At 37.8% G+C, this 24,181-nt stretch overlaps 1 protein-coding gene across 2 annotated transcripts in view; it reads right to left on the bottom strand.

Annotated features, from left to right (window-relative positions):
• COL5A2 (collagen type V alpha 2 chain) overlaps window positions 1-23,093 on the bottom strand; it is a 154,691-nt gene extending 131,598 nt beyond the window's left edge. Inside the window, exon 1 of one of the 2 annotated variants that reach the window (XM_044932592.2) lies at window positions 22,672-23,093. In XM_044932592.2, the coding sequence (XP_044788527.2) occupies window positions 22,672-22,768 (97 nt within the window). In that variant the 5' untranslated portion in view covers window positions 22,769-23,093. The remainder of the gene's footprint in view (window positions 1-22,671) is intronic. The other variant, XM_006073706.4, reaches the window with a different exon arrangement.
• Between the last annotated feature and the right edge of the window lie 1,088 nt (window positions 23,094-24,181).

Raw genomic sequence — 24,181 nt, 5'->3', positions numbered from 1 at the left:
AATATGATGGGGGATTAGTTGCCATGGTAGATGAAGAATAACATCTGGTAACAAAATGAAAAATTCAGCCTAAGAAGCTGTTAATATGACTATGTAATAGCTTTGACTGCCTTCTACTTCTGTATTTTTCACCCATCTTCCAGGAGAGAGCCCTCAGCACTCAGGCTATAATTTAGCAAGTAGCTAAATGTTCTATACCATTCAATGAAGATTAGAGATCTAGATAGATAGATTATATTACAATGCACAGTACAATGTTCTACATGAGTTTTGTGAGATAATATGAAGATCTGAATACAACCAGTGCTAAAACTACTCAATCACATTTAAAGTGTAAGTTGTGTAAATTTGCTTTCTTTTTCAAAAATGTGTTTCTTCCATGTTTGTTAAAGCATACGTAAATGATAACACATCTGGAAGCTTGACCTAAAACCAAAGTACAAAACAACACAGTGTTACAAAAGAATTTAAAATATTCATTCAGTTAACAGGGCATTCTAAGAACATTTCAGTAAAAAGTACACAAAGAACAGGAATTCAATTTCACCAATTATCTTGAACAACAATCACAAACAGAGGATTTCGTTATTTCCTTATGCCAAAGGAAGGCCTAGTCACACCACTTTGCTGAACTGACTGGATGGAGTAAACAACACGGAATTCCAGCCCACACTATTGTCTGCTTCACAGTGATTTTCACACGTACCAGTTACAGGAAGTCCGGAATACAAAGTGCTCTGGATGACAAAAATAAAATGTGGGCTAAGTCTTCAGTGGAACTAAATGTTTTGTGGTATTCTTGCTTGAAATAAAACTTTGCCAAGAGTTTGGTCAAAATGCCCTACTCCCTCTGGTATGTCCTGGTTTAAAGAAACAATATTTTTACCATCAATGAAATCACTGAAGTAATAAACAGTTTTTACCTGATATTAGTTACAGGGTTTCCCAGGTGGCGCAGTGGTAAAGGATCCGCCTGCCAAGAACCCCTGGAGGAGGAAATGGCAGCCCACTCCAGTATTCTTGCCTGGAAAATTCCACAGACAGGGCAGCGGGAAGGGCTCCAGTCTATGGGATCCAGCTGGAAATTACTGAGCACGCAGACGCATGCAGAGATACATATATGACTTTTTCTTGATCTAAATAGAAAATAGTACTTTATTTGTGACGATTAAATTTTTAAACATCCCTATTCTATGTATTTGGTTTTTCCTCTCTCTCTAGAGAGACTATATATATATGTCTTATCCACTGCAGTATCCCTCAGTTCAGTTCAGTCGCTCAGTCGTGTCTGACTCTTTGAAACCCCATGAATCGCAGCACGCCAGGCCTCTCTGTCCATCACCAACTCCCGGAGTTCACTCAAACTCACATCCATTGAGTCAGTGATGCCATCCAGCCATCTCATCCTCTGTCGTCCCCTTCTCCTCCTGCCCCCAATCCCTCCCAGCATCAGAGTCTTTTCCAATGAGTCAACTGTTTGCATGAGGTGGCCAAAGTACTGGAGTTTCAGCTTTAGCATCATTCCTTCCAAAGAAATCCCAGGGCTGATCTCCTTCAGAATGGATTGGTTGGATCTCCTTGCAGTCCAAGGGACTCTCAAGAGTCTTCTCCAACATCACAGTTCAAAAGCATGAATTCTTCGGTGCTCAGCTTTCTTCACAGTCCAACTCTCACATCCATACATGACCACAGGAAAAACCATAGCCCTGACTACAGCTTCACATAATATCTGGACCACAGTAGTGTCCAATAAATGTATGTATAATTGTAATAAGAAAGTCAAGATTTTTAGGTAATCATACCAATATTTAATAGATTAGTCTCTGAGTATCAGCACAATGATAGCAGAAGATATGTGCAATGACTGACTCCATAAGGATGACTTTATTGAGTAATTTATGGAAATTTATGTTACTTTCATGGTAACAACAAGTATTCTTCTCACATGTAGATTAAATATCATCAAGCCAGAGAGAATTTTATGCAGCTATCTACCTAATCCAAGATCACCATTCTCTATTTTTTGTAATACCTAACCTGAACCACAAACATTTCTTGGCACTAAAAATATTCACATAATGGAAACACCAACAGATCATATCTATCATTTCATTAATGACATCCAATAAGCCATTAGAATTAGAAAACAGCACAGAACTAAAACTAGCTGAGTACAAACTAGTTAAATATATGACCTAAATGGCTACTACATGAAATTAGTTCAGAAATCAGTATATTTAGAATATACAAGAAGTCTGACCTGTGGAAATTTTGCTTTGGTTCTTAACTGTTTGGACAACCACTCTCAAAGATGAGCAGGAAACTCCACACTGCCAGACCCAGAGCTTTGTCTCCATCACCCTTCCCTTGGCTCTCGGTGATAAAATGACATTGATTGCTGCTTAGGACACTTCTGATAGCTCTCACAACACTACATCCTCCAGTCGAAACCTTCATTCATTTCCTGACAACTCCCGCTGTTTTTCCCCCCTCCTGAACTGACTCCAGGTTTATTCTGAAAGGTTTAATGTGCTTTAGTTCATGTTACATATTCTATTTTTCAGCCTAATTACTTTCCAACTAAATTAGAAACTCCTCATGGTTTGGAATCAAGGATTCTACTTCCTAATTTATTAATAAATATATAGGTTAACTGCACCATAGCACTTGACTTGGTACATAGAAGTCAAATAAATATTTCTTATTGGCAGCTTGAGTGATTATCAATGGCAGCATGTACACAAATTGGTAAAACATTTTTGCAGGTGATTGAAGTTTTAACTCATTTGTAACAACATCAACAGAAACTCTTTCAAATGTTTTGACCAAAAATGTCACTGCAGGGGGAAGAAAAATATTTTCTTAGAAAATAAATATTTTCATTGCAGATACTCCCATTGAAAGTGTTTGGTTCAGATGTCTGATATTTATAGTTTTTGACTAATTTATAAACCAGCTTAAGATGGTCTACACACATGTTGTTACCTATACATCCATCACATCTTTTTACAAAAATGAGTAACAGATTGGGTCTCTCGTAATGGAATTCTTCAATATAAAGATCACTTATTATTTTTCTTTCTACTTCCTATTTTTAGTATGGCACTTAGTAGTTAAGGTTCAATGAAACACTTAATAAATATATGGCCAATGATGGTTTCCTTAATTTTATAATCAGTGGGGTACATAAAACCAGGACAGAAAGCCTAATAGAGGGATCTCACTAAATGCTAAATCAGCATTAGTTTTTCTTTCCAAGAGTCCCTTTTGCCTCCTGCCCTGTAACACAACCTGTGATAGCATTTGCTTTCACAGCTATACAGATTCCAGACTACAAGGCTTCCTATTACATCTCAAGGAAAAATTTTAGTTGGATAAATCAAAAGTTGTATGGTTCTTTCCTCCTCACTACAGTCTTCATGAAAATCCCTAACTTCCAGGTTTAAAAAAATATCTAAGCTTCTACAAGATAGATTTATACTTTCCCTAGTCTTTGCCTGTCACAGGTTTGGTCTTACCGAAGTCTTTAAGAATGTGGCACTGCATAGAAGTGATTTTCATATAGTAGTGTGGAGTGCTTTTCTTGGTAACTAAAACTGTCTTTCTCTTTCCTTTTCTTCTCTCTATGAGATACAATTGAAAGCGTCTTGGACTGGGAACCTCGGTTCTCTGCCCAATGTCTGCTGCATCATCTATGCCTATGCACCTCAGTCCCTCATCTGTAATCTAAGGTGTTTAGGTTTACAGGGACATCAAAAGATTGGATGCACTTTGTGAATTGTATGATTTTTTTTTAGGTATAGTGTGATATTATTACTAATAAAAGCAGAAAAATCTAAAAATAAACATCAACGGAATATAGCCTATAGGCCTGTAAAGGCTATACTACTCTAGCCTTGCCTCTGAGAGAGTGAATCTCTTTTTATTGTTGTGATTTAGTAACAGTTGACCTTTAGTGGGGCTGAAGTGGGGGGTGGGGAGAGCTAGTAACTGATGGAAATTTGAAGCTGACTATACAAAATCACAACACATTGCCTAGTCAGAAAAAGGAACATCACGTGTCATGATGCAAGCATTTTGAGCAACTGTTTGGTATCTAATCGACATTCACAATAAAAACAAATGATTTACTGATAACTTAATCTTTACATGATGCTAGCACAAGCAGAGCAACAGGTGAAACAACTGGTCTCAAACAACCTCCTAGTATATGTACTCTGTTTAAATTAAGTTGATTCAATTTTAACTTAAATTAAAATAGTTGCATTAAAATGACTGAGATATTAAAAATGATTGAGACAATAAAAAGAGTTGATGTGCTCAAGCATGAACAATCACACCCTCACCTCTTGTACCGCAAACATATCTCTTTCCCCTGAAGCTACACCTGCATCTTTACCTCCCTGTATCTAAGATCACATACAATAGCCAATCTCTCTTAGACCCTAACTCCTCTCCCCCTCACACCCAGTGCTGCATCTTTCTAAATCCTGGCCAGTCTATACCCTCTTTCTTTCTGTATCTTTGACATCTGACATCTGTCCCTCCAAGGGATTCTTTCTTTCAGTTTATGAACTGTCATCTGAAAACAAAATAAAACAAAAATCCTCATTTGACTCTACCTAACTATGGTCCAATATCTCTTCTTCTTCTTACAACTGAAGTTGCTTAATAAATAGGGAAATAAAAAAAAAAAAGTCTATACCTTCTGTCTCTGTTGTTGTTGTATTGAATTTTAAAATAAGTAATAAATTATCCCAAAAAGTCAAGTCTCTAATAATAAATGGGGCTTCCCTAGTGGCTCAGTAGTATCCAGGAATCCTCCTGCCAATGCAGGAGACGCAGCTTTGATACTTGGGTTGAGAAGAGGCCCCTGAGGAGGAAATGGCAGCCCACTCCAGTCTTCTTGCCTAGAGAATCCCACAGACAGAGGCGCCTAGCATTACAGTCCATGGGGTCACAAAGAGTCGGACGTGACTTAGTGACTAAACAACAATGATTAATAATAAATGAGATCATCCTGCATTCCATTCTCCAAGCCATCAAAGTAGTTGTAGTTTCCTGTGAAACAATACTAAATTTACTTCTGAGTATTTCAAGCATTTTTTTTCCTATCTACATACTATTTACTTGCTCCTCTTATCTCATTTTGGTTAGTGTCCATTCATCATTCATATTTTGGATTTATCTCCTCCAGGAAACCAACCTTTGCTCTAATGGGTGAGTTGAATATTCCCATGCAATTCTTTTTCATCATATTTATTATTATATTGTTTTATAATTATTTGTTCATATGTCTATTGCTCTCATTTAGATGTCCCTTAAATACAGGTAGTATATCTTTGCATCCCTATAACCTGAGTAAAATCATGGTAAGTAAAATAGGTACGTTATAAAATTAACTTACATTTGTATTTATTAAGTCAATTAGTGTGCTTTGAGGTATGTATTTTTATGCGGCTTCACACAAAAGTGCACTAAATACAGCTAAGTGAAAGAGAAGTCGCCCAGTCATGTCCAACTCTTAGCGACCCCCTGGACTGCAGCCCACCAGGCTCCTCCGCCCATGGGATTTTCCAGGCAAGAGTACTGGAGTGGGCTGCCATTGCCTTCTCTGAAATACAGCTAACCTATATGTAAAAACTGGTTCCACTTTTTAAAATTTGCTGTTACAAATGTAAAAACAACCAAGATTGAGTAATTGTTGTCAGACGGCAATCTGACAATCAATGGAGAGAAGGCATTTTATTTGAATCGTCAAGAGAAATATAATTTGTTCAAACTGTTAATCACAAGCATTTATTGAGTAGCTAATACATGCATAGCACTGAATCTGTATCTGACTTTCTGGGTTTGAGAAATGGTCTTTACACTCAAGGGGCATATGATATAAGTAGGGAACTAATGACATTTATTACTCTTGTTGTTTATTCACTAAGTTGTGTCCGACTCTTTTGCGACTCCATGGACTGTAGCCCATCCAGCTCCTTCTGTCCATGGGATTTCCCCAGGTAAGAACCCCAGAGTAGGTTACCATGTTCTTCCCCAATGACATTTATTAAGTGAAATTAAAACAATAGGTTATACGGAAAAGGTTTTTATTAAATGCTAACTATGTCAAAGAAAGGAGAAGTGCTACAGTTTAGAGAAAAGAGCATAATCAAAAGGTTTCAAAGAGGATACACATCGGATTTGACTATGATTTGAAGGACGAGGATGTGCTAGACGAGGATGACATAGACAGAGGAAATAATGGGGTGAATGCAGGGGAAGACTGCTCAGGTGTTCCCTCCTCTGAAACCTTTCCTGACCTTGCATCCCGCCTTCCACCTCTCAGGCACTGTGTAGTAGGGATGCCTCCTAGACACCGCCTGGCATGTAGTAGTCAATTGTTCTTGATTTTTATTGTACTCATTAGACAATTAGCTCCCTGAGCCAGAGGTGGTGGGAGGAGGGGGTGGGGCGGCGGGGAGATTAAATACTTGTTTCTGTATTTAAAGTTCAGTAAAGTGCCTGGTTAACAATAAGTACTCATTAATCATTATAATAAATAATGAAGGGATGAAAGTAGGTTGCATGGTGGGAATATACTGCTCTGTAGAGAAAAGCAAGTCAAAATCATCATTGCTTGAGATCAGAAAACTATTTCTTTAAAAAAAAAAATCAAAATTTTCAGAATCATCTGAAGGAAATTCTGTCACTAAAACACTTATATAATGGTTTTTGAGAACAGAATGAGATTTATATTCCCTAAAGAAGTAAACTATTGTTATCTGCTTTGAGATGACCAAGTATATCTCATTATCAACGAGTACCTTAATCTAAAACCTGACAGCTTTCTCCTACTGGTATTTCTGATTTTAACATGGATTGTGAGCATTTGTGAGTGCCTTTTAAAAATCTTGTCAGATTTTTAATTTAAATTTTTCCTGTATCTTAATTAAACAAACATACTTCTTGTAAAGACATTTTTAAGGCCATTTTCTGCCCAGAATGCCTGGGAGTGAAATTCTAGCAGATCTTGGGTACCTAAATGTTTAGAGAACTAAATCCCTATCAGTGAAAGAGGAAAACTGGGAAATAAAACACAAAAATGGAGTTCCTCATTTTCCCTGAAGAAAATGGGAGGCAAGTAGCATGTTCCAAAAAGTTATCCAGTATTCTGGCCTGGAAAACCTCATGGACAGAAGAGACTGGCAGGCTACGGTCCAGGTGGTTGAAAAGAGTCAAACATGACTGAAGCAACTTAGCATGGTGTTGTTGTTGTTCAGTCACTCAGTCGTGACTGACTCTTTGCAACCCCATATGCTCAAAAAATATCAATGGATTAAATCAAACCTTCTAAATATTCAAACTAAATATGTAAATATCTCCCAACAAACATTATTAATAAAGAAAAATAAGGACTCGGGAACAGGTATAAGGAATCAAGAACAATCATGATAATCTCATGATCTACTCTTCAGGGAAATCTCATAAGCTTTAAATTCTCCTTACTTCTATTCTTCCTTCCTTCCAACTTTTTGTAAAAGGCTAGATAAAATAGCAGTTTAGTAGGTTCAGCAGATTGCCAGGAAAAGTAAGCAATGTCCTCTCTGCAAAGACAAATCCATCAGCTTTAAGGGCAAGAGCCTAGGATGCCACTAAACTTTGACCACTATCCCACCAAAAAATATTTATAGAGTATCAAGTCTTATGATTGAAATAGTATAACACAGCACTGAATGTATTTCCATATTTTCTAATTGAAAAATTCAAAGTTAATCTGAAATATACAAAACATTGCCAGATTACTGTGAATTTTTTTTCCACAATTACCTTTACAACAAAGTCTGAAACTTTGTAAAGCCATTTGTGTGTGTGTGGGCTAAATCAATTCAGTCATGTCTGACTCCTTGTGACCCTATGGATTGCCAGGTTCCTCTGTCCATGGAACTCTCCAGGCAAGCATACTGGAGTGGGTGGCTATTCCCTCCTCCAGGGGATCTTCCCAACCCAGGGATCCTTCCCAACACAGGTCTCCTGCATTGCAGACAGATTCTTTACTATCTGAGCCACCTAGGACACCTGAAAAGCCATTCACTGGAAAACGGATCATTTTGGAAGTTGCGTTACTTAAATAAATCACAGTAAGGTAGTCTCCTGCCAATGCAGGAGACATAAGACTCAGGTTCAATCCCTGGGTCGGGAAGATTCCCTGGAGGGCGGAATGGCAACCCACTCCAGTATTCTCGCCTGGAGAATCCCATAGACAGAAGAGCCTGGCAGGCTGCCGTCCATAGGGTCGCAGAGTCAAATACGACTGAAGCGACTTAGCACATTGCTGTTGTTCAGTCACTTAGTCATGTCTGACTCTTTGCAACCCCATGGACTGCAGCATGCCAGGCATCCCTGTCCTTCACCATCTCCTGGATCTAGCTCAAATCCGTGTCCATTGAGTCAGTGATATCAGGGTCTTTTCTTGTGAGTCAGCTCTTCACATCAGGTGGCCAAAGTACTGGAGTTTCAGCTTCAGCATCAGTCCTTCCAATGACTAGTCAGAATTGATTTCCTTTAGGATTAACTGGTTTGATCTCCTTTCAGTCAAGGGACTCTCAAGAGTCTTCTCCAACACCACAGCTCTAAAGCATCAATTCTGCAGTGCTCAGCCTTACACACAGGTAAATAATCAGAAACCTGGATCAAAACTTCAAATCCTAATTTTAAAGTACAGAAAGATATTACCTATAGAAATTATGCATAATGCCTCAACCTACCAAAACTCATACATGAAATTCTTCATGGTGGTATAGCACAAATCTAACCCATGTGAATAAGTTTATGTAAACCTTCTATAGTCCTAGACTTTCAGAGTAGGAAGTAGCCCTGGATAATATGCCATCGGTCTTACAGAGGAGGAAACTGAGGCCCAGAGATTTTAAACCACTTCCGCAAGATCACCGATTTAGTTCATGACAGAGCTACACTTAGAATGCAGATTTCATGCGACCTGGTCTAGTTTTAATTTAGAAACTTTTCTTTAAAATTATTTCAACAATTCATTCATGAAAGAAAGAAACAGTCTATTTAGTTGAGGCCCTCATCTCTTTAACTGCATGTTTCTCTCTGAAAAAGTAGAGAGTCTTAAAATATACCAGAAAGTAGACAGGCTTGAGGGATGATGGAACCTTTGTCTAAACACTTGGCTCAGATTGCTGTGGATATTTATCATCAGTTTAAACTTCTGTCTCACAGTCACCTTCTGACCCCGGGAAAAGGGATACCATGCTGCAAACAGGCCCTCAGAGCTTAACTTTGATTTTGAGACAGGCTTCCTGATGAGAGATGAATAGGGGAAAAGTAATAATAACAGTGGATTCAGCCTTCTGCCAGGAAGCTACATTTTTGCTTGTAGAGAGACTGCAGTCCAGTTATATTAGAAAAATCACGTTTTGTTTTTCCATCTGTTCTGTTTATCCTCAAGGCAAGGTCTCTATTCTCATTTTTTCCTATTTAATTCCTATTTTGGGGCTTTGGGAGTTTTCTGGATGATTATGTAAGCAAGGTATTTTACTTCTGCAATTCAAGGTTTTAAAGAAACCCACTAACTTACTTTCTTTCATTTTCATGAAGAATTTTCTGTTCCTTTGGATTATAAATATTTCTCATTTACCTAAAATAAACACTTATTTTATATTCATCTAAAATTTAATTACAATAAATCATATGGACCCTTACTGAGGTTTTTAAATCTGACACAGAATTTCTGCAGATATTATGAATTCTTCATTCTGAACCTGTGAGATAGAAAAATACAAAGTATTATCCATGTTTTATAAATGAGGAAATTAAGGTGCCAACATATTGTATTTATAAGGAATTTATGAGGAAAGAATCAGGACTTTACTAGAGTTGTCTGACTTAGGGCCAAGTGGTCTTTGGACCCCGTTGCCATGTTGACTTAGGAGAAGTGGAATGAGCTTACACAGCTCCTTCTTCCACCTTGACCACCCAGGTGGAGGTGCACACCATCCCTCATAAAAGCATTGCCAGGGTCCAGATAAGTCTGTCTTGAACCAGTGAAATCTCAGGAAAGGAAATAAATGCTGTATGTATTGAGCATACTTTTACTTTTCTGGAACAACTCTACATGAACCAAATGTTCAATTACCAAAAGCATTACAATAGAAAAAAAGAATAAAATCAAATGAGTATATGTACCACTCAAGTTTGTGAATGCATCCTAATACCAAAGTAAAACTTTCAGGAGTTGTACCAGTTTGCTTTTCCTTTGTGAATAATCAAGAGCTGAGCACAGGCCTGGCCCAAGGGAAAAGCATGAAATAAACAAAATTTCTTATCACCATTTCACTCCTCCCCACCCCCATCCCCGGCCCTGTTCTGCTCCAGGAATTCTGCTCCTCCATCGTTTCTCTTACACATTTTTGTAACTGGGAATGGTCTGATAAAAATTATTTCAGTTATGGGGAAAACTCTAATGGCCCAACCAGAGGATTCATCCTAAAAGAATAATATCTACTTTTCTTCAGTGCCTATAAATTGCAATTCAATTTTTCAATATGCAGATGAAAATACTGAATCTCAAAGATCCGTACCTTGCTCAAGGTCACAAGGTTGCAAAAACACAGGATTCAAATGTGAGACTCCAAAAACCCAGGCTCTGTTAACTGCTTTTTGAAACTAAATGGAAAAGGAGAAGTTCTAAATGTAGAAACTGTTCACTGTTAAAGGTCCTAAGTGTAGAAAAATGGTAGTAATTAGGAGTTGAAGAAATTTCCCAGAATTAAAAAAATCTAACTGTGAGACGCTACCCTCTTCCTACTATTCCTATGGCCTATTTGGCCTAGTTATAAGTATCTATGTTGTTAGCTCAAAATAATAGAGATACAGGACTGTGGTTGTGTTTATGTGTTCTTTCCAAAATGAACGTGTCTTAGGCATATAGGGTTAAAAAAATTAGAGAAATCTAAGAAAAAAAATTAAGAGATATCACAAACTTTCCCAGCCTCTTTGAAATTTTCCAAATAAATCCCACAAGACACAATAGCCTTTAATGAGGCTATCTGTGCCAACTGTTAATTGGTATCCTTGGGTACCACAGAAAACTCCTCTTCCCATGTACTTATACCTTGTATATGATGCACAATCATACAGTTCTATTCTGGAGAAACTCAAATATCCTCTTCAGAAACAGCGGGAATCCTGCGGACAAATTTCCATTTTGATTATACGAAGTCAACTTTCAGTTTCTATTAGATTGGATTTGAAGTGATTCTAGTGTTGACTGTGGAACCATCCACGGACAAACATGGACTGCGCATGACGGCTGTGCTTCATCTGCCTGTGGCGTGAGCCACAGAGCCCACCCAGCACTGGGACTTTCCCCCAGAGCCCACCCAGCACTGGGACTTTCCCCCAGAGCCCACCCAGCACTGGGACTTTCCCCCAGAGCCATGATGCCAGCTGATTTTGATGGCCAGAGACTATTGGGGGAAAATCATAAAAGGCAAATTACCATATAATAATACACTCAGATTGGGTGAATGCTCAGTTGCTCAGTTGTGTACGACTCTTTGCGACCTCATGATACTGTAGCCCATCAGGCTCCTCTGTCCATGGGATTTTCCAGGCAAGCATACTGGAGTGGGTTGCCATGCCCTTCTCTTGGGAATCTTCCCAGCCCAGGGGATCTTCCCCATCCAGGGATCAAATCCATATCTCCTAAGTCTCCTGCATTGGCAGAAGGGTTCTTTCCCACCAGTGCCACCTGAGAAGCCCATATTTGAGAAGGAGACATCCAAATAAACCTTCAGTGTGAGACCCTGATTCTCAGGTAGATTCCTGAATGCTTTTCCTTCAAACTGAAAGTTTAAAGCATATTTCCCTTAAAAAAAAAAAATTAAAAGTCATCTACTTCAAATCTGTTTTCTTAAAACTGGAACTGCTTGTCCTCCTAGGACTTTAGCAACACTGCGTCCACAGAATAGATGTGGAGGGGGTACCAGGTAGATCAAGTGAGTATAGCTTTAACAGTTTTATGAAATATTTATATCCTGAATGTACCAAAATATCATGAAAATACTAATGATCATAAAACACTTAATTTAATTTCATCATCCTCCACATACCCAAATACAAACACTGCCAACGGAACTTTGAATGCATTCACTGATTAATTTCTTTAGAACTCATTGTTTCCTTCTTGATTCATAAAGTAATTACCCCATTTTTTTTTTTAATGAAATAGACTACAAGCATCCTGAAATCTTCCCAGGCTAATGAGAATTCCATTGGTTCAGGAACTTATTAGTTGTTTCTCAATAAAATTCAGTTCAATTTTAATGTGCCTAAGGGAGAAAATAAAAACACAAACAAACAAATGCCTAATCTAACATGTAGAGACCAAGATTTAAAAGGAAATGGGGAAGGGATGAAAAAAGAAGTCATTTCTTGGGGAATACTCAGAAAGACATAATACTTGTAGCACCTGAAAGCTTTAACACAAGCTGTCAATGGAATGTTCAGTTGTTCCTCCTTCATTGACTCCAAGTGTTTTTTCCTTTGTTTCAGCACAAAAAGAAGATTCCTATATCAGAACCACGCATTTGCCTTAGAATGGCCAGTGCCCTTCTGCCTTTCAAAAGAAAGTATAAGCTTTCTTTATAAAACTTCAGAGGGTTTGTGTTTGTAGCCAAAGACCAGAAAACTAGAAACTTTTTCCTTGCAGTTCATCTTGCCATGGTAACCAGTTAACCTCACTGTTCACCCACCAGTCCATCCTATCAGAAACTCTAGATAAAAGTTGAGCACTAAATGAGAAGCATAATGTTCTGAATTAAATTGTAACTTGATCATTTCTTCAATAGAAAGCTCTGGAAAGAATGAGAAAGAAAAAATTTAAAAATAATTTCAAACTAGCATAAATGAATCTGATAGGTTCTTCTACATCAGGAGCAAATAATAACTATATAACTGCTATTTAAGCAGTTAAACTTTTTAATGAAAATATTAAATCTCTATAAATAAGTTGTATTTGCTATGGGAAGTATCCACATTTTTAAATTCCATAATGAAAAACTCTAAAGCTGATGGCGACAGAACAGCTCTATTGAATAAAAAAATTTTTTTAATTAAAGTAATTCATAGCTACTAATTATCTGGTGAAATTCCATGTCCATACCTTCTTCCAAGTGAAACCCATCATTTTGTTCAAGTCTGAAAAACTGAGAAGAAAGAAAACTGCAGCAAAATAAGGAAAGTGTGAGCATGAAGAATGTGCCTACATTTTACATCAGTGTCTGCTTTCTGGAGTCAATTTCACAAAAATCTCCTGGGAGTGAAGGGAGTGAAGAAACCAACAGCCTTTGGAAAATGAGGAGACTTGCTGCAAAATCTGGGAAAAGATGGTCACTCCCACTACTGTATCCAATAGTCCTGGGAGCTGCCTTGTAAATCCCCGTGCAGTGAAGCAATTCCTCTCATTCCAGATGCAACCCAGAGCAATGCAGGGTGGAAAACACGCTTCCAGTTTTTAATACAGACTTTTATGACTATCATATTTTCAGAAAATAAACTCTGAAACAGAGAGAGCTGGTAGACAGACATGAGGCAGCACTGTGGCATGGCATGGATCGTGCTTGGCTTGCTCACATCTTGGAGACAATCGCAGAGAATGAAATGTGTGTGGGGTGTGAATCAGGAGAGCAGGAGTAATGCTTCAAATCACATGGCCCTTAGAAAGTATTTAATGGAAAGAGGTTTTTATTTCTTTTTTTTCCTATAGTAAACCTACACAAGAAGACACTACAGTCCTTTTGCTTTTCTATTTGAAAGGCAAAATGTATAAGTAAGCTTAAATTATAGCCTATTTAGACATTAGATAAAAATACTGACGCATTGCCTAAGTGACTGTAGTAGATAAAATGTGCATTTTAAGTTTTACAATAATTTTAATCTCTTTGAGAGAAAAGTTGTTTATTTTTTCCATAACATCTAACATTTTGGTTCTTATAATTACCCAATAAGCATTTATTATTATTGTTATATTATTAAATAGTTGAATAATAATATCAACTGGATAATTATGTTGGATAATAGTATCAATAATCATTTGATGAGCTCCTACTCTTTGTCAGGAACCATACTACTTTGTAGGTGGTTTAATACATGATAGTCCTCAAAATAATTATTTAAGTTAAATATTACTACTCTAATTTTATAGATGAGAAAACTAAAACATAGAGCACTCAAGAAAATTACTCAAGAATATGCAAATATAACTTGAAAAATCTAAATCTGAAATTGGTTCACTCATATTTGAATGAATAAATAGTGGGAGAGATTTTTTTAGATTTAAAAAAAATAATATTCAATTGGCCTATGTGCAAGGAATAGCAATCATATACCTAATACATAAAATAATTTTATGACATACAGTGGAACCTGGGAAGTAGACTAAGGAAAAGTGTGTGTGCATGTATGTCATGGGAGGTGAGAACTGCAGGCAATTCCTTATTTTGAGGCAAAGAATGATAGCCACGGGACTTAAATTCTAGAAATGAGACAGATCATGAAAGGTCTTGTATGCTTTGCTTAGGAGCTTGAACATTATTCCTTCCTCAAGTTATGGGAGTCAATGGAAGGTTTTAAGGAAGGTAATGAAGTGATCAGATTTTAGCAACAGAAGTGGTCCCAATAGGTACAGATGGGAAGTAGCCACATGGGAGCCAAAGAGATAAACTTACATGCTATTGCAGTAAAAAGCAGTAATCCATGAGAGCTTAAACTGGGGTGTTTGTAGTAGAGATGGAGAGGAGGTATATTTGAGAAATATTTAGCAGGTACAATGGTAGAATTTAGTAACTGATTAGAATTTTGCTTGAATAACCGAGTAGGATGATGTTGCCATTAACTGACATAAAGAATACATGAGAAAGATGATCCTGTCTGGAAGGAAAGATAATGTGTTGAGTTTTGGGTACGCTGAACTTGAAGTGGTTATGGACCAGCCAGTGGGAAATTGGGTATTCCGAAGTTCATGTGGAAGGTCAGGGTTGAAGAGAGAGATGTGAAAATGATCAGCAATTAGTTGTTAAGCAAAACCCTGAGAGTAAGATTCCTAGATAATCTAGGAAGAGAATAGACAGAACCAGTGGACTAAATCCTATGAGAAAACAAATTGCTAAGGGATAAAAAAGAGAGAGAGGAGGAGCCCATGAAGCTGAGAAGGAAAGGTCAGGAAGGTAAAGCGAGAACCTTCAGAGCACTGCCTTTCAAGAAAGCCGGGGTAGTTAACGGTAGGTGAAAGGAGTCCACTGGAACGTCACACATTACTGGACAAGCTTAAGAGGAACAGAGGGAGCAAAAGTGAGGGTGCGTGGGGTGAGCGAGGGCACGGAGTCAGACAGAAAACTGTTCTGCTCCTTTAAAGCAGCTAGGCTAAGAATAAAGGGTGAAAGCCGGAAGCAGTCCCTGGGAGAGAGCTGAGCTTGTTTACAGGCTAAGGGGAAAGAGCTCATAGGAAGGAAGCTGTTGAAGTTATGGAAAAGAGAGCACAATTAACGGAGCAACTTGCCCCAGGAGGTGGAGAACAAACACAATACAGAAGGAAGACAAATCCGGAAGGTTCTTCAAAACAAATTCAAAGATTTGGTAACAGTAGAATTTATGCCACCACGATTTATAGCTGTGATGACTGAGATCAGGCCAAAATATCACTTTGTGAGTCTCATGTAAATGCTCTAAAATTGCCTTCAGGTAAATTTCCCAAATGACCCTCTTAAGAGTTCCATCAGATTGACAGGGGTGTGTATAATTTCTTCAAATTCAGATGAGGACCCAAAGGTTTTGTAAGGTTTGTTGTTGTTGTTCAGTCACTAAGTCGTGTCTGACTCTTTGTGACCCCCATGGACTGCAGCATGGCAGGTTTCCCTGGAGTTTGCTCAAACTCATGTCCATTGATTTGGTGATGCCACCAAACCACCTCATTGTCTGTCGCTCTCTTCTCCTCCTGCCCTCAAGAAAGGAGTCTAAAGGTTGCCAAACTCCTAAATAGCAGAGATGGATCAGAATCCAGGTGTCCTCCCAGTGATGGCAGGACCGTGGCTTACTTTACTTACTAAAGTATGTAGACTACAACAGGGCTGTGATGCTATGAAGCAACAGTGTCATCTTTAAACTGAACTTATAATTCTGATTGAATAGACACCCAGAAAGAAAAAGGAGAGAAAACCAACTGTGAGACTGTCTTTCCTCCTTCCCAGATGTACACTAAAAAAAAAAACTTTTTAAAGCACACAAACATTTTCGAGTTTGAAAATGATACCAGAAAGGTATAGAGACAACGTTCATTAATTTATTGATGCTAACTTTTTAACAGTGTTAATGTTACTTCTCTGTAGAAGACAACAAGTGGGTAAGGAAAATCTTGTGCTATCATAATGTCCCTGAGACACTGTTCCTTAGGAAAAATACTCAGTATAAAATGGAACCATCCTGATTTCTGTTAAAGAGTTTAGTTTTAAACATACCAATAAAATAAAGTAAAAACACTAAAGCCACCAATGCAAGTCACAACTTCAAAGAAAAATTTTCCACTGGATAGACTACTTCTCACACAAATGCCAAGAATAGATACTCTTTGTGTGTAATAGCTCTGCAGCATTAAATAAAATTTAGAAAAAGCCACATGAAATTTACATGAAAAGAAATTTAGAGGAAAACTGAATTGTCAATATATTCCTAGCAATTCCACTGTCTTAAATAAACTTGTTCAACTGGCCAAAATGTACATAGTAGGTCAATTAATAATTAATAACTTTAGTCTTTTTTTCCTACTATTACTATATCTCTCATATATAACTCTAAACTTTTCAATGTTGTAATCTCAGAACACAAAACATCAAAAAGTGACTAATCCAATTTTAAATATTTTATAAATTGCCATGTAAGACTGAGAAATGATACATGAATTCTCCTTCAAGTAGGAACAAACCATTTGATTAAAAAAAGAAAAAAAATAGATTAACATAACTTTAATCTCCAAGTCTCCTCCTCTGAAAACAAAACTTCCTCTTGATGTTTTTACTTAACATATGGCATTATGTGCACTTCTAGAATGATCAACGCAATGAGTCTTTGGCCTTCGGGGATATGATAAAAGTGTGAAGAGCAGGAAGTAAAAGAAAGAAAAAAGAGACTATATAGTCACCTGGAAATACAGTTTAATAGTGTGGCCTTTGTATAGTAGAATGATTCATCTAACTTGCCATAAGGAGGATTGGGGTCTTGATTATTTTTTCCAGAAATGATTGTGAATTCACAATGTCTTATCTACAAATTTTCAATAAGCAGGTTTATAAGTGAAAGGAATGACTAGAATAGCAAGTTGTTAGCAAAGTCACAGTGTGTAGCCTTAGAAGAGGAAGCCAACTGATGCCACATCAAGATCAAGAGTCTAGGCAGGGACTTAACACTGGTTCACCAGCATGAATCCGTCACCTAGAAAGCTTCCCAAATCCCATCCACAACCACCAAATCAGGCTATTTGGGAACAAGAGCAGCCTAGACTCTATACTGGCAACAAGCTCTTCAGGTGACTTTTTATGCAATCAGCTCAGCACTGATCTGTGTGGATTGCTTACCAACTAACCTAAAGAGTCATGATCAAAGTCTACCCTGTATGTGTCAATATAAAAAATGGACTGTACCTATCAATCTACCAATCACATATGTAGAGAGATACTCTCCAAAATAAAGCCTCATTCTAATTTTTATAAAAGTAAAGTTATTTGAAGAGACTACGGAAAAAATTGTAAAGAATAAAACCTAATGTTTAAGTGCCATCCGGTGTTCTTGGCTTTGTATTCTACCTAGGAATGAACAATAACCAGGGTAAGTCTGGTTACTCAACTATATTCTGTCCATTGAAACCAGATCCATTCCACTGAAAGTGGTTGACAATTATGCCCACTGTGGCCAGGATTACAGTTGCCTCCTATTAGCTATTCTCTCTTTTATATCCTCCATAACGCTATTCAACAGAGTACATTGTCAGTGTTACCCAGCTAAGACTACATTTCCCAGCAGCCCTTGTAGCTTTGTGTGACCACATGACTTACAAGTAAGAAATGATATGATGACTTAACAATCTCCATTAAAAAAGAATCACAGCCTTTATCTCCTATTCTCTATCTAGAAGCCAGGAAAGTAAATATAATGGCTGGGATTCCAGTAGCTGTCTAGGAATTTAGAACATCAAAAACTGTACCTAGGGGAATATAAGAGAGCTAGAAAAAACTGAATCCCTGATGATTCTGTAGAGTTGGTAAACCAACCTTTCACTACTAAACTAGAAGCTTATAAAATAAGAAAAAAACACTTTTTTGTTGTTTAAACTACTACACTTTCCTATATGCAGGTGGACCTAGCTTAAAACATTCACTATAAAAGAAAAGTGTGCATATCCTATGAAGAAGGCTGAGCACTGAAGAATTGATGCTTTTGAACTGTGGTGCTGGAGAAGACTCTTGAGAGTCTCTTGGACTGCAAGGAGATCCAACCAGTCCATTCTGAAGGAGATCAGCCCTGGGATTTCTTTGGAGGGAATGATGCTGAAGCTGAAACTCCAGTACTTTGGCCACCTCATGCGAAGAGCTGACTCACTGGAAAAGACTCTGATGCTGGGAGGGATTGGGCGCAGGAGGAGAAGGGGACGCCAGAGGATGAGATGGCTGGATGGCATCACTGACTCGATGGACGTGAGTCTGAGTGAACTCCAGGAGTTTGTGATGGACAGGGAGGCCTGGCGTGCTGCGATTCATGGGGTCTCAAAGAGTCGGACACAACTGAGCAAGTGAACTGAACTGAACTGAATGATTCAAAGTATCAATTTCAACAGTAAAAAGTTTAAAACAATTTATGAGTGAACAAGTATCTTAAACTATATATTTGCATTCTCTACTGCCTTTAAAATGATCCCATCCAAATATTGCTGAATATTAAGCATCGTTTCTTGTTATTTGTATTTGAATGATGAGATAAATGCCAGACACAATATAATAAAAATGCAAGAGGCCATGCTACAGAAACGGCTTCCCTGTTGGCTCAGACGGTAAAGAATCCGCCTGCAGTGCAGGAGGCTTGAGTTAGATCCTTGGGTTGGGAAGATCCCCTTGAGGAAGGTATGGCAACTCACTCCAGTATTCTTGCCTAGAAAATCCCCATGGACAGAGCAGCCTGGCAGGCTACAGTCCATGGGGTCACAAAGAGTTGGACACTACCGAGCGACTAAGCACTCATGCTATAGAAAGAACTGTGAGCCCCTCAGTTCAGTTCAGTCTCAGTGGTGTCCGATTCTTTGTGACCCCATGGACTGCAGCACTCCAGGTTTCCCCGCCCATCACCAGCTCCCAGAGCTTGCTCAAACTCATGTCCATCAAGCCAATGATGCCATCCAAACATCTCATCCTCTGTGAGCCCTTCATCTCTTTGTAATCAGAAGTCAGCTTGGGTCCGTGATACTAGTACAGGGTTACAAATAAGAGGGTTGCAAATTTATGGTCCATGAGCCACACTTGACATTCCAAATATACTGTATTTGGCTTAGGTAATACTTTGTGAAAACATTAGACATGAATGGCTGCAAGTGGGCATGCATCTTCAGTTCCCCACAGCCCCGCCATCACCTGTTGATACACACGCTCTTGCTTCACTTGTTGATGTCATCTGCCTGACCTCTGAGAAGCACTGACATTTATAGTCTCTGGAAATAAAACACTACACTTCTGTAGCTTTCCTTCTCTCCACTGTTTCTCTGTTGTTGAAATCAATGATTCATATCAAAGATTATTTTCCAAGATTAAGTATGTCCACTTCTAATAACAAGAATGTATTCAAGTATTAGATATTAGACCTTTATTAGGTATTAGACCTAGGTATTAGACCTTTATTCAGGAATATAAAAATTAGTATAAATGCACTAGTATTTTCTCCTACAAAAAACAAATGGGAAAATCTCTTCAAGCAGCTCCCCCAAAACCAACACACTTCCACACACACACAAACTCATGAAAAGCTGATTTTTGTTATCTTAACTCATTTGTTTACTTAATTTTACTTAATAGCCCCAACTAAAGTTAGTCCAACTCTCAAACTTTCTCACTTTTACGAATTTAAAAAATCAACTCAGTTCTTAAAATTTAGTGAGAAGTAGTAACGATTTTGGCTTAAGAGACCTAAAGCTTTATTTGTTTTCTTTTATCTCATCATTCATAAGTATTTCTATAAGACATTATATATGTAACTTGTGTAAAATATAAATTTTAAATTTCCAGTAAAAATAATCACAAACAGAATAAAAATATACTTTGAAGTCCTGAAAAGAAAAAAACTTATTAAGTATGTACTTACATATGATAATAAGTCTCTACATTTCAAAGAGGACATATTCATACACAAAGTCAGCACCACATTATATGACTTAGAGCTAAAATTTGAAAAACATATTGTTTTGCATGAGTGCCTTAGAAGCTTCTTTAGTTTAAAACATTTACCTTACTCTTCTCCAAACTTAAAATTACATGGAGTTTCAAAATTCTGATTCTTCTATTAAGTTTGTGACAAGCCTGAACAGGAAAAATAAAGTATTGCCAAGTATTCACACAATATAACTTAAACTAAAATATGCATGGTAAGTTCAAGTTATGTAGTTCTGAATATCCTGGATTATGGAATTCTTTTTTATATCACCTTTAATTAAGACCTTAACTATTTACTTTTGCTATTGAATTTTTATCACATATATTCTCTTAGCTTGAGTAACATAACTGAGCAATTTATTCTTTTACAATATGTATGCAAGCAATTTACCCTTTTTCTGTAAAATGTTTGGAATTCCATGTTCTATGTTATTTGGCTATATTGGGGAGACAAGGCTTTTCTGCACCAAGCATCACATTTATAACATTTATATAAATTAGTATTAAGGTAAATTGAACTCTGCGCATTTTTTAGAAACACCTACAGTGTAATTACAGCTATTTGAGAAAGTCTTTTAACATATGGCCTACTCCATATACTTTAGGAAACATTCATTTATTCACATGTTCAATTATTTTCATACCTTATAAATGAAAATTTTTATCTTAAAATATAGTAACAAGGAAAGTTGTGTAAAATTTTGAATGAAAGTTGTTGGTTTTTCTGGTGGGGGAGGGGAGTCGACTTCTTTTATATTCAGATATTTCTATTGCTATAGTAATTTTGTGCATTTTTCCCTCCCCTTTCCTGACTTCTACTTCTTATTCTATTACCCCACAGCCCTTCCAAACTACACATGCTTTTCACAACATTACAAGAAACTCAAGAGGTTTAATGTTCTATGAATTGTCTCATTTTTTAAAGCATAGAAAGTAACATAAAAGTTTCAAGATTTCAGAAAGTGCCCCCTCTATGGGACTCTGGACAGATTCTTGGGTATTCATTCCAGATTCTTATTTTCACTCTAAATGTTTTTTAGACCTCGGGGTCTCTAGATTAATTTTATGAACATTTATAGAGCAAAAATACACAGAAAGGTTTTAAATATATATATAGCCATAAAATATATATGAAGGACAGTAACAGAAAAGTTTAATAAGTGTGCTAAGTTTTAAAAGCTTGAGTTTGATGTTAAATTGTTATGAAAATCTTTAAAGCCTATTATGAAAGAGTACATGTCTGTATTTGAAACTTCAGGCCTGGAGGGTAAGGATTTAACAATGTGAAACCAATTTAAATATTTTCTTATATTTGCTAGCAGCCACACATTTTTGCTTAACCATACCATAGAAAGCAACCCTAACATATGCAAATTTCATAGGGAAAAAATTGGTAACCAGGCAAGATTTGTCTTACATTTTTTCAAAAGAGAAGAAAGGAAACTTGTGTCTAATGAATAATGCCCGTGCAAATACTCCGTGATAAATAAATTATATAAGACATGCCGATTTCCTGCCTTCCGCCTCCAACAGGGAACCACCACTGTCCTGATAGTCAAGTCAGTAGGGTGGGAAAATAAGAAATCTGGCTTCTATCAACCTCTGCTATGGAGAAAGAAAGACTTGTCTCACAGAAAGCAAAAGTGATTGTAAGATCACAAATGAAACCAGAAGGGACGCAAAAATCTATAAAGAGAAAAGAATAAGAAGCCAAAGACAAAAGAAAAATCAGTTACGAGTGGCTACAGAGGTTTTTCTAAACAAAGAATTTTATGTAGCAGCTGAAGTTCCGTACAAAAAAGGCTCCACCCTACTCTGCTTCTGCCGCGACTTTTCCTTGCTCTGAGAACGCTAGCCCACAGAACAGACCTCCTCTAAGAGTGTCTCTAGCCCTCCGTTTTAAGCACTCTCCTTTTCTTTTAAACTTCCCACTCTCCACATTCAGGGAAAAGGACTTATCCTAGGCTTTCCCAAAAAGAATTCAGTAGTGTACTCTTCGAACGGCAGATGTAGAGGCTCCGGATTTACAAAGTCCCCGATTGTCTTCCGAGCCGTTTCCCAGGTGCAAATCTGTCAGCCCCCTTCTCAACTTCAAACCAGAACCTCCTCTTCATGCTCTTCCTGAGGTTTAATATTCCACCCATTTCCCAAACCGTGCAATAAACACCAGAAGGAAAGCAAACGGCAAACTTACCATCCTCGTCTTCTTCCTGGGCTTTTATTGAGACGAATTGCCCTAATAAAACAGTAAGAATGAGCAGAGGTCTTGCTTCCACCCAGTTTGCCATCATGTCTAAATATTAGACATGTGGGTCCTCCTGGGAGTTAAAAGTATATTCTAAGGTTATTGTAGCACCATGAAGTCAGCTGCGGGCTCTTCTTTCAGCACCAGCCCCAGGGCAGCCTCTGCAAACCCCCTTTTTCAGCACCGGCTCCAGCACAGTCTGCGAAAACTTTTTTCAAGCGATGCAGCTTTAAATAGGAAGAATGCTGCCTCCACTTCTTTTCCTGCCCCTTTTCAGCTTGTTCAGGCTCATAACCATCCAGTGTCTGCCAAGCAACGGTATGATTGATGGTAAACAACCAAATCAGAACACAAGCCCCTGTGCCTTGAACTGTCCCTATTTCATTTATGTTTTAAACATAAATATGGCTTAATCACAGAAGCAAACGTTTGTTTCTCTTTCCTTTTCTTTTTCTTTTTTTTTTAAAGAAAGCCTGTTAGAAGGAAAGAGTCTTATTCTTCCCTCCCTAACCCTTCCCCCAAACACACACCCCTTCACTTTTTCCCTATAAGCTGAAAAGACATCAGGAAGGAAACACAGCCTTTCAGCCTAGTTTTTGGTATCTAGATAATTAAACCTTAAACTGTCCGCGTTAAACTTTCAAAGGGTCAAATTTTAACCCTTTCTTTTTTACTAAGCAGGACTTATTCTTGTCCCCTTGCTACATTCTGTTTCTTTACCCAGATTCTGGAACAGGACCCTTAAATGTCCAGGTGAAGAAATTATTTTAGACAAATGCATCATACTTGGGATTAAGATCATCTCCTTATCTCTCCATCTCTCTTATTTGGGGAAATACATCTTCATCGCCTTCTTGTCCCAGAGAGTTTTATTATGCGGAAAAGCAGTCCACTTTGTCAGTGTAGAGGGATGGGAAGGACACTGTATTTGGATGCAGAAAGCCTTGCTTCAGACATCAGCTCTGCCACTCACCCATTTTGTAAACACTAAGCCCTTTATCTCTGTGCACTCCAATTTTCTCATTTGAGAACAGAGCTTTGCTCTCATCAGAGGACAGAGTTTAGTGACATTAAAATGAGTAATACATTATTAACTAAGTTTCAAGCTGCAAAGAACTACCTAAAAGTAGTTACAGTGGTGATATTACCCCTAAACTAGCTCTGCAGGGAATTTGGTAGTTCCAGTTGTACATGTCATTCGAGAGCACTGTTCATGAGTTTTTGTGCCACACTCATGCTTGCCAAGATCTTAATGACCTCAGAGAGTTCCACATAATCTAGTAGATTTGCTACCTCGAGTCCACGCAGAATGCGAATGGCTGTGCTACACAACACAGGTGAGTCAGTGGTTTAAAATTACTCAGCAATGACCAGGAACCCTGCATTGTGCTAAGCATTGGAGGGAGAGGATGACACAAAATAAGTGAGAGGCATGCCCACTGTCTCCAAGGAACACACT

Source organism: Bubalus bubalis, chromosome 2, assembly GCF_019923935.1.
Source record: "Bubalus bubalis isolate 160015118507 breed Murrah chromosome 2, NDDB_SH_1, whole genome shotgun sequence".
Lineage (NCBI taxonomy): Eukaryota > Metazoa > Chordata > Mammalia > Artiodactyla > Bovidae > Bubalus > Bubalus bubalis.
Note: the sequence above shows the minus strand (reverse complement) of the source record. Positions and strands in the feature narration are given on the sequence as shown.